Here is an 11,994-nt window from a genome sequence, read left to right on the forward strand (position 1 = left end):
TCATGCAGGGATGCAAAGGCAGATGGGGAGGGAAGAAGCCCCAAGATTTCCCAGGGAGTGGATTGAGTAGCTGGGTTGTACTGGATGCAAAGGATCAGGGAGAGGAAAGGTAAGCCTTGGAGCCCCAGAAAGAGGCTGGCAGCCCCAGAAAGAGGCTGGCAGGTGTTGCAAGACCAGGGAAGTAGAGGGAGGTGAGGGCGGGGCCAGGTCCAGAAACGGTGCTCCTGGGGCCTAAGAAAGGCACTAAGTTGGTCTGGGTGAGAAGGATCAGGAAGCAGTATTGGTTCCCCAGGTGTCTGGGGCCCCAAGACTAGGAATGGCACAGGTCCCACACTAGGAGTAGCAAACAGCGGGGGAGATGGAAGGGTGAATGTGACTTGGGGAGTCCAGGCGCGGAGAGCTGCGCTATTGACTTACCCCAAGACCCCTGAGGCTAGGAGTGCAGGCTAGGAGCTACAAGACTTTTTTTATAAATTTTTTTAATTGAACATCTTAATCATCTTCATACCCTCTTCCCCACTGGCCCCTCGCATAGCTTCCCCACTGGATTTCATGCATTCTGTAATTTGTGTTAAGGCCTATTGAGTCAAGTCAGTGGCCCCAGACGTCCCTCAGTGCAAGTTCATGCACTGAGGTCTAGTCAGCCTATCTAGAGTCCCTCCTTTTAAGTAGATCAGCTCTTCCTCACCCAGCAGTAATCAGCTGCCAATAGTTTTTTTTTTGCTAAGATTGGGGCCTGCTGCCCATTTCCACAGTTCTGTGCTGGGCTTTTGTCTGCTTGAGTTTGCATGGGTCTTGTGCATGTTGACACCATTTCTGTAGGTTCATATGAGAAGAATCCCAGGAGCCTGCCTGTAGGACCCTATTGCATACGGTCATGCATTTCCTCCCTGGTTCTTACAGTCTTTCTGCCCCCTCTTCCACAAGAGTCCCTTGAGCCATGGGTGGGTGGAGTTTAATACAGGAGTCCTGTCCACGGACCCACAGTCTGCAGATTCTTATTCTCTGTACTTTGGCCATGTGTGTCCTTTTGTGGTCATGGCCTTCTGTTGCATGGGAAAGCTTTGTTGATGAGAGTTGAGAGATGGATTATTGTTCTCTCTACCCCTTTTCCCACTGTGTTCCATGAGCCTTAGGTGTGGCGGTTTCATTGTAGATGTGTCACTTAGGGTTGAACATCTCACAGACACTTAATCTCTGTGTGTGACCAGTTGCGGAATTCTGTAATAATCTCTGTCTGTTGCAAAAGAAGCTTCTTTGGTGAGTGGTGACTGGGAAACTCGTCTGTAAATATAAGGATCCATATTTTGCACATAATAAATTACATTTGTCTAGGGATGTGACAACCTTGGAGTTTTCTCTAAGATCTGTGACCTCTCTAGCTATGTATATTTGGCTAGGTTTATAGTACCACACAAGTTTCCTCCCACTGAGTGAGCTTTAAGTTCAATTAGGTAGCTGTTGATTACCCCCAAGATAGAAGTGCCACTACTTCCCCAATACAGTTTTCTGTGCTAGTCATTGTTGTGGTTATTGGGCCTTAAAGCTGGGGTTGGACCATCGATTGATATCCTCCCTTAGCAGCTTACATAGTGCTCTCCAAAGCTACAAGAGCTAGCCTTCAGGGGAGGTGGCTTCCAGGTCCAAATTCTGTGTCCGAAGTATGTCCTGTCTTCAGCAATAGGGTCTTACCTTCAAGTTCTGAGAAGCAATCAAGGGCTGTGGCAATAGCCTGTGTAATTCTGGGAGTCTCTTGGACTATCCTGGGCAACAACTCAAAGGAGTGTCTCTTATGTCTGGCACTGTTTCTTGTTATGTAGCCTTCAGCTATACACAGGGATTCATGTAGAGATATTGTATGTGTACTTTTTTTTAGTGGGTTTTTGGACTAATACGATTTCCTCTGGTTTTTTATACTAGCTAGGCACTGTTTATCTCTCTTTCTCCCTGTCTCATCCTCCCTCTCCACCCTCCTCAAAGTGTCCAATCTTCCCCATTTCTCCCTTGATAGTTCCTGTCTGCTCTGGTCCCACCGTCGTAAGGTACTGTCTTGAGTACCTTCTCCCCTTTATCCTTATAGCTCCTTGTGTAGCCCTCCTCCTCCCCGTCCCATTTAACTACCCCCATTTTACCCATTTCTCCCTTAGTAACACCTGTCTCCTACTGTTCTTCTCCCTCCAGTTCCTCTTTCCCTTTACCTCCCTGGTTCTTTTCCATTTTCCTGGTCCCTGCAGTTACGTCAGGATATGCACTCACTTATAAGGATTTGGTGCTAGGATACACATATGAGGGAGAACATACGTCTTATTTTTCTGAGTCTGTGTTACTTCACTTAGTGTAACAGTTTCTAGATCCATCCATTTACCTGCAAATTTCATTATTTCATCTTTCTTTACTGCTGAATACAACTCCATTGTGTAAATATAGCACAATTTTGTTAACCACTCATCAGTCAAGGGGCACTTAGGTTGCTTCCATCTCTTAGCTATTGTGAAAAGAGCAGCAGCAAACATGGATGTACAAGTGTCTCTGCAATAGGTGAGTCCTTTGGGTTTATACCAAGGAGTGGTATAACTGGGTCAAATGGTAAGTTCATTTCTAGTTTTTTAAGAGTTCTCCACACTGCTTTCCATAGGGGTTGAACAAGTTTGCAGCCCCACCGGCAGTGAATGAGCGTTCCCCTTTCCCCACATCCTCTCCAACATTCAGTATCATTTGTTCGCTTGATCTTAGCCAGTCTGACTGGGGTAACATGAAATTTTAAAGTGGTTTTAATTTGCATTTCCCTAATTACTAATGATCTTGAACACTTTTAAAGATGTTGTGGTGGTGCACGCCAGTAGGATATCCTGAAGAGGCAGAGGCAGGAGGATCATGAGTTTGAGGCCAGCCTGGTCTACAAGAAGATTTTTAAGATTGATTTTGATTTTGAAATTAGGTGTATATGCTTCTATATGTGGGTTTGTACATGAGTGATGGTTTCCACACAGCCAAGAGAGGGTGTTGCATCCACTGGAGCTGGAGTTACAGGCAGTTGTGAGCTGCCATGTAGGTGCTGGGAACTGGACTTGGGTCCTCTGCAAGAGCAGCATGTGCTCTTAACCACTGCGCCCTCTCTCCAGCATTCGTTTTGGGTTTTATGCTCTTTGTACTTGACTCCTCTCATGATGTACTTAATTAAGTAACATTTGCTTGTCAATATGCAATATATTTAAGAACTCAAAATATAAAATATTCAATTGGTTTTATGGGAGAAAAACAGAGAGATTTCTCTAATTTTTTTTTAGTTTAGCATTTCTGTGGGAATTCTTACCAGTATGTAAATGATGAAAAGCAAGAAAACACTGCTATTAAAATCTAGGAACAGCAAGCAAGCTTCTCTCTAGGGAGAAAATAGAACAGAACAAACAAAAACAGTGGGCTCCATGTTGGGCAGTGGTTCTCAAAACAGTCAGTAAGACCCTCTCAGGGCTATGGCAAGTTAGAGAAATTTTCTTTCTTTAAAAAGTATGATTTGTTTGTATATATGTGGATATGTGCATGTGTGAGTGCAAGTACCCATGGAATCCAGAAGAGGGTGTCAGGTCCCTGGGAGCTGGAGTGAATAGAGTGATTGTGAATAGATGTGGGTGCTCAGAACTGATCTCTGGTCCCCTGAAAGAGCAGCACATGTTCTTTACCGCTGAACCATCTCTTCAAACTCTAAAGTGATCTTCTTTATAACACCAAAGTGTTTTGTCTGTCTGCTTCTTTTGTTAATGTATCGTGGAGTTTTCTAGAGATGATGTGATGGGTTATCCCAATATTAGGATATAGATGTATGGTTTTAAGCCAGATCTTAAAGGTATTTAGAAATTTATAAAAATGACCTTCTTCTCTCTACACATTTTTTATAAAGCAGTAAGCTTTTAAAATAAAAACAAGCTAGTTATGTTAATGCACATGGCCTTCTTGATATTTTTATGTGAATCAGCCAAAAACTTTTAAAATGAAAATTTCAGATGTACAGTAAATATTAATACTTATAATCTAAATAAACAAAGGCTCTTTGATTTCTTCAATAAGTTATGAGACCATAAAGAGGTTTTGAGATTTCAAAAAATCATGAATTGATAATTCATAATATGAGAAATATTTGTGTGTATTCAATATCAGTTAACAGATATTAATTTGAAATGGAAAAAAGTAAATTCTCTAAAAGTAAATGTGTATAGGTTTATGTGGAATGTGTTGCCAGAACTCTGGGTATATTACAAAGAATGTGGTAAAGATTTAAGGTAAAGATAAAGATTTGTTAGGAAGTTTGACTATTACAATACTGTTAATTTTCCTTTTTATGGATCTCATATATTCCTAATATGTGAATGTGTTGAGGGGTGGAGGGAGGGAGTGGGGGAGAGAACGAGAACACAGAGCAGAAGCACACAGGCAACAAGGTCTCCCTGTGTAGCTAGGTTGGCCTTGAACTCTCTCAGTCTCTCTGCCTCTACTGAAGCCATGCCTGGCTAATATTTGGAACATGTTGAACCTGTGAAAATGAAAATTTGTATAAAAACAAACTAAATGACTCTAAAGTTGATGTAAGAATAACAGGGTAATAACTGAAAAACTTGTGTATGTGTGTGTATATATGTACATGTAATATGTGTGTGTGTGTGTGTGTGTGTGTGTGTCCACACTGTTGGGGATGGAATTCAAGACTTAGTGTATGCTCAGCAAACACCCTGCTACTGAGCTGCAATCCCAATCCCCCTCCCTCCCCTTTTCCTTGTTTTGTTTCTTAGTTTTGAGACAAGGGTTTGCTTCTTTACCCAGGCTCCCTTTGAATTCATGCCTTAGCTCAGGCAGGCCTTGAACTCCCAAATTGTCTTGCCTTAGCCTCAGGAACAACTGGGATCACAGGCCTGCTCTGCCAAGCTGGGTAGAACATATTTGAAAAGCTTGATAATGAAGGGGGGGCTGAGTCATCTGGTACTAAACCTGAACTAGAGGCAGATAAGTAGCATCAGCGGCCTCAAAACCAGTTTCATTGCATGCTAGGTACGTGTATGTATCTGTAGTGTCTTTTTGGTCCACTTAAGATAAAATGCTAGTATCCAGTGTTATTTACAGTGAGGAATACATATACATGCAAACATTTATTAGTCCAGTAAAGATAAATGTTATTAGTTTTAGAGGTGTGACGGAGCATTTTTGTGTTGTTGGAGACAGTTGTAAACAGAACCTTCTGGATAGCAAGTGGCTGCTCTCGATCCAGTATTTTGAAATATCCATAATTTTTAATGTGGCAAATTTATTTCTAGCAGTTTCTCAAGTGGAAATGTTTAGAAGTAAGAGAGTATTTATACACAAAGTTAATCACAAAAGAGTGTTTTGTAATGACATGTGTGTCTATGTCCTAGACTGTGATAAAGTGAATTTGGTAAAGAGAAATGACAACTGCATTAATATTAGTAGAAAATAAATGATTAAATAATTAACAGATTACTTAATATGCACTTTTGTATTTGGTCATCATGTAGTTATGATTAAGTATAATTAAGTAAGAATGGAAAATCAAACATTTGGTATCACTTAAGAACCCAACTATGTAAAAAGTACATTGAAGTAGATGTGGTGCCTGTGACTCCAGCAGGGAGGCTGAGGCAGGATTGAGAGTCTGAGGCTAGACGGCTACAGAGCAATGTTATGTCAAAACGAAAACAGGGTCCTATAACAAAACGTCAGGTGTGTAGAACCTAATACCTAAACAGATGGTGTCTGGATTCTGAAAACGTAAATCTTTCACCTTTTTACTGTCTTGCCTCATTGTCCCAATTTTGTTTTACAATGAACATCCCTTACTGGTGCAGCAAATACAAACAATACAATCCAACTGAACTATTGAAGTTTGAACTCATAGATCGGATATTAGAGTCAGCTGTGAAATGAGTTTTGAGATTCCACCTCCGCTCTTGGTCATTTGCTGCTTTCTTTCTTCCAGCCTGTGGCTGAGCAGGCTGTCCATTTCCAGAGTGTACATTATTATTTTCTATTTATTTCTATTGCCAGTAAACACGACCACTTTGAACAAGTCACCTTTCTCTCGACCTTTAGTTTCCTTACCTATCACATGATACTCTTCCCAGTTTGAAAGTCTTAACATTCAGCACTGAAGATCTCCACAGGCTCGTAGAAACCTGCCACCCTGGCACCCATCTGCTCCTCTTCCACTGCATGTTTCCTTGTGGTGGACTCTCACGTCTTTGTGTTTCCGTATCTCTGCTCTGTCACCTCCACACTGCCTGACAGTTGAAGAGAGGATTGTAATGTCACCTTTCAGCCTACCCCTCAGGACCCATACACAAGGACTGTACAGATCTGTGGTCCCTGCATCAACACTGCAGATGACAACCTTCGGTGATTGCCATAAAACGTAGTAGAATCTGTTGAGATTCAAGGCATCCAAAGGGCATGAGCTCAGTAATGGATTGTTATATTCCTTTTCTTTCCAGATTAATCTGCTTTTTTTTTTTTTTTAGATCTTTTGACATTTGCTTTCTGCACTTACAGACAACCCAGACATGGAGGCATATATCTAACATTTGAAATAATGAATATGTTGGAAAAACTTTGTTAATGAATCTATTATATATCATTTAAGCCATATTTTACAATCCGATACTTAAATATACAGTAAATCTTTGATGTTTTAGAGAACATTGCCGTACTTAGCTGTTATTTCAAGTACAGCACTAAATATGCCAGTGGAGATACTAAACATACACTATTAGCAGTTAATTAGACTGAAACTGGATTATTTTGTCTAATTTGTCTTTCTGGGCATAGAGATGTTTGATGCCTCTGTGTGATTGACATGTACTGATCAATTTCTTTTTAAACTTGCAGCAAATAGTGGCAGCAATCAATGCGGGGATTATCCCCTTAGGAAACACCTCCAATCAAATCAGCCACTGGGACTTGGGAAGCTCTTTCTTCTTTGCTGGCACTGTTATTACAACTATAGGTAGGAGACAACTTATTTTGTGTTTTATTTTTGCTGTAGTTTGTGACCTGAAATTCATTTGTTTGAATTTTCTTTATACAATTGGCCAAAGTAGTCTACTGGGGTCAGAAAAGTGCATTATCACACAATGATTTTTGAAAAGGAGGATTAGAAGTTTGACTCCTGGAGGGATGATAATGAAATAGTTATTTGTTCAAAATGTGGAGTTGAGCACACATGCACATGGTACATACATGTATACACACATACATATATACTTATACATACAAATGTGTATATGTATGTATTGTGGATGAGTTCTTGGTGAAAACTCTTCCTCTGACAGGTGTTTGTGGTGTCCTGCTGTATGATTCCACTGGAGTTGATATAGTTTTGACCACTTTGCGGTACACTAACTAAATGCTTTCTCGTCTTGATTTTTGCCATTGTTAGGAGGTCAAGAAGTGTCTCCATTTCCATCAGCTGGATCGAAAGTTGTGTGGCTGTGAAAATCTGGAAGAATGGAACCTTGATTTCTAACCATAATAATAGGTTCCATCTGACAGACGTATTGGCCCTTTCTCCTCTGGAAACAACTATTTATTGTGTAAACTATGTAGAGTCTGCAAGCAGGGGCAGGGAAAGAAGAAGAAGGAGGAGGAGGGGGAGGGGGAGGGGGAGGAGAAGAAGAAGAAACAAACCTCCCAGACCAAGTGAGAATGGTTTGTTTCTGCCCAAGGAAAACTCTGAAGTTCACATTGTAACTCATCATGACCTCCACTAAATTACTTAACAAGAGACACAGTCATTATGCAGAGTTCTGTACCATATGTTTATAAACAGTCTCATTTTTTTAAAAATCTCAAAATTCAGTTAGTTTCACAAACCTATACTTCAATACATGAAAAGAAACAAACCATTATTACCAGCTTTACCCCAAATTATAGCAATTAAACACAGTAGCTGATTATTTGGGTTACTTTTTTGATGGCCCAGTCTCCAGGGCTCCATCTCAGTTTGTAGCCTTAGGTGGTATAATCATTCTGAGTCACCCACGGGGACCTTTACTTGGTGATCTTTTATTTCTAGGTCTAGGCCCTCTCCTCTGACCTTGGATTAGGTTAAGAGTTAGAACATCGACTTCTTTCATAAGTATCATCCTGACATCCAAATTCTGAATCTGCATAAACTCAAAGACCAATTTATCAAAGTTACTAATGCCAAAACTCCTGTGAGCATTAGGTGCCTATCAGTCATGTGGGTTGTAACCTGCCATCCATTGCTTTGGTTATTTTTGAAACCAGAATTTGGGGAGAGTTTGGGGAAGTAACTTGCAGTGTCTTTTATAGAGTGCCCAGTACAGGCAATTCTTCATGGAGCTATGCAGGTTGCACGTGTCCAAGATTTGTCTATTTTACTTTATCAGTTTACTTAAAAATCAACAGCCAAACAACTTATTCATGTGAACTATGCCCAGGGGAAGGTTAATTATATAAAGTACCATATTAAACTTTAAAACACAGCTATAGAGAATTATTTAATACACATTTATCCTTTCTGAAATCGTAGCCTTCAAACTTACCTCAAGTTTTATTCCATAGCTCCGCAGACTGTAGTCCCTCCACGGTGATTCTTTTCTCCTTGTTGGTTCATGTCTTCCTTCTAGCCCATAAGTCAGCAGTGTTGACTGGCCACATGGACTGCTCACCTTTCTAACTGCCACTGTTTTGGTCCAAACCAACATCACCTCATACCATCACCGTCACTGAGACTGACTCCAGCTTAGTCACAGCAAAAGCCCCAGCCCCTGAGCCCCTCACTCTGCTAGTAAGATGCAAAGTCTATGGACTTAGGGATTTGTATCAGTTTGATTTTTTCCCCCTAAATCCTCCAGTATCTGAACTATAGTGGGTGCTTGAGAGTTAATTTTGGAATTAAAAATAAATAGGCATTCTAAGCGGTGTGAGCTCTGGCATAGTGGATGTTAGTAACACAGGATTGATATCTATGACACTAAACTCAGAGGTCTTTCAGAGATTGTAATACCAGCTTGTTTGTTCATTTATTTGCTCAATAGACAGTAAAATACCGTTACTCTACTATAAAGATGAAAGTCAAATTCCTTGGGGGCTGGAGTAGTTAGGAGCACTGGCTGCTCCTCCAGAGGACCCGGGTTCAGTTCTCAGAACTCACATGGCAGCTAACAACATGAACAGCTAACTTCAGGTCCAGATGATCCAATGCTCTCTTTTGACTTCTGTGGGCATTGCATGACATGAGTGCACTTACATACATGCAGGAAATATACTCTCATACACATTAAAAAATAAAAAAGCCAAATTCCTTGACCCCCAAGTTGCATAGTAGTTAGCCTGGGAGGTTGGTAGGCAGATTAGCATGTGCAGTGCAGCATGTCAGGTGCTGTAAGTGAAGTGTTTAATGACAGGCTATTAGGGGAAGCAAGTGGGGGAGGGAGGGCCAAAGCATGCTTGCCTTTGGTTAGAAGGTTTTGTGTTGTCCTGAGACTGGAAGGGAATTCGTGGTTGTTCCAGGCATGTGGAATGACAGCAGTTCACCCAAGCATGGGGAGCCATGCAGGGGGGTGTAGGAGCGAGGTGGCAGGGTTCGGCAGGTCACATGGATAGGTGTTTTGCGCTGGAATGATCCATCCCGAGGGTCCTCTAAGCTGGTGCCGGTGTAAGTGGCTCATGCCACTTTTGCTGCTGTGGGAGAATAAGTAGGACACAGTCCCTGCTGGCAGTCCTACTGCAGAGACAAGACGGGCACATCAGAACCAGCTATAGAGAACCAGGTCCTGTGTAGTCAGATGTCGCATGGAGTCGTGATTGGACTGCGGTTAGACCTGGGGAAGAAGGGAGGGCAGGGGCAGGAGCTGAGAGGCCTGAGTGAAGTCGGAGGTGAAATGTGCTTTGAAGAAAGCCTCTGGTTTACGAAGGTGAAGGGAAAAGCCGCCTGGTCTATGATAGGAGAAAGTCATCCGCTTGGCTTGGTTTGGGGACGGAAAGCTCAGCATCCACGTAGACCAGAGGACTCATTTAAGGGACCAGCTAATGGCTGCATTGGGTGAGGAGATGCTGCTGAATGTAATTTTGTTTTTGAGGATTTTGTGCCTGATAAAATAAGATAGAACATGGATTTTTTTTTTGAGACAGCTGTCCTGGAACTCACTATGTAGACCAGGCTGGCCTTGAACTCACAGAGATCCACCTGCCTCTGCCTCCCAAGTGCTGTGATTAAAGGCCTGCGCCACCACACCCGGCCCAGAACATGGATTTTTAAAAAGTAAAATGAAGGTGACAGTGATGTGAGAAGACGCTTCTGTCAGGAACGGGATAAGTGGAAACGGCTCAGTGGGGAGAGCAGCAGGAGGCTCCGCTGTGGCCGCCGCAGGGATGTGGACATCACCTGGAGTGCCAGGACTTAGCGCTGAGGGAAGGGAGAGAGACACAGTGTTGAGTCAGCTGAAGAAAGCAGCCGGTCGTGGTGACTAATGGAGTGAAGAGAAGGGAATCAAAATGAGAGCAGGATGAACATTTAGGTGACAAATTTGTAGTTCATTAAGCATCCTAGCTGATCCGATTCAGAAAACTCAGGTAAAACATAGCCAAGGTTTCAAATGTGTTATTTTGGGAAGCCTCGTTTCAGTCCTTTGTCCCCCACTGTCAGTTTTTATTTATTTTGCTTCAATTCAGCCGGATCAGTTGTGTTCCCTCCTGGAAGTTACATTGGGGTCAGAAAGACCAGTGACCAATCAGAACACTAATAAACAGGACTGTGAATGAGTGCAGTGATGCTACAAAGGAACCTGGTGTGCGGGAATAGAGAGAAACCAGAGCAGGGAGTGGGAGGCATTCCGAAGCGGCTCCTCTGCAGGAACGCTCATGTGAAGCCTGAAGGATGAAAAGCAATCAGCCGTGTAAAGACAAGTGGGAAGATGAGTTCAGGCAGAGGGCACAGCCGCAGCACAGATCCTTGAGTGGGATGGATTCTGGTATCTTCAGGGAATGCCAATGAGTCTCTGTAGCAGACTCCAGAGGCCTGGAAGAAGGGGGCAGGAGGAAGTCCTAGGGATTCGCAAGTAAGCAGGAGCCAGAGAATGGGGAGACTCAGATGGTCATGGCAAGGGTCTGAACAGAGTGGGGAGTCACTGCAAGATCTCAGCAGGGGACTGGAGATGGGGCCGGGAGATGGCTCAGCAGGAGTACTGCTTGCTATATGGCATGAAGACCTGAGTTAGATCCTCAGAGCCAAGTGTGTGCTGCATGTTTGTCATCTCAGAGCTGGAGAGGCAGAGACAGGCAGATCCCTGGGGCTCACTGGTAGTGAGCTGCAGGCCAGTGAGAGAAACCCTGTGTCCAAAAGCAAGGTGGGGCTGGAGAGATGGCTCCATGGTTAAGAGCACTGGCCACTCTCGCAGAGAACTCAGGTTCAGTTCTCAGCACCCACATCAGGTGGTGGCTCACAACCATCTATCACTCCAGTTTCGAGGGATCCGGTGCTCTCTTCTGGCCACCAAGAAATGGTAAGGATACTCTAGGTTCACCTCTGGCGTTTGAAGGCATACATGTGCACACGCACAGTGGGACTCCAGCTGCCATTTGTAGGGCACGAGCTGACACATGAACGAAGCGAGAAAACCAATGGAAGTGGGCTTGACCGCTGGTTTGTGTTTGACCTCCAAAGTCCTCATGTTGGAAACTTGATTCCAATGCAACAGGGTCAGGAATTGGACCTTGAAGAAGTGACCAAGTCCCAGGCCCTCTCTCTGCATCCTCTTCCTTTGGCTGACCAAGGAAGGGCCTGGTCCGGTGTCCAGGGACACCAGGCAACCCTGTTGGGCATCCCGCCCATCGGCACTGTAGGTCTGGCTCCACATATTTGAATTGAATTGCTGTAAACCCAGCTGATAGCAGGAAGTCGTAGAGCTGGTTAGAGGAAGAACGCAAGGATGCTGTGCTGCAGTTATCCGCAGGGCACATGCTGACTCA

The 11,994-nt window shown here is 43.2% G+C and overlaps 1 protein-coding gene across 4 annotated transcripts in view; it reads left to right on the plus strand.

Moving 5' to 3' along the window:
• Kcnk2 (potassium two pore domain channel subfamily K member 2) overlaps positions 1-11,994 on the plus strand; it is a 243,405-nt gene that overhangs the window by 118,042 nt on the left and 113,369 nt on the right. For all 4 annotated transcript variants that reach the window (XM_008824862.2, XM_029559485.1, XM_029559486.1 and 1 more), the window contains exon 3: positions 6,889-7,006. In XM_008824862.2, the coding sequence (XP_008823084.1) occupies positions 6,889-7,006 (118 nt within the window). The remainder of the gene's footprint in view (positions 1-6,888; positions 7,007-11,994) is intronic.

This window comes from Nannospalax galili, unplaced genomic scaffold (assembly GCF_000622305.1).
Source record: "Nannospalax galili isolate Female #2095 unplaced genomic scaffold, S.galili_v1.0 scaffold648, whole genome shotgun sequence".
Taxonomy (NCBI): Eukaryota; Metazoa; Chordata; class Mammalia; order Rodentia; family Spalacidae; genus Nannospalax; species Nannospalax galili.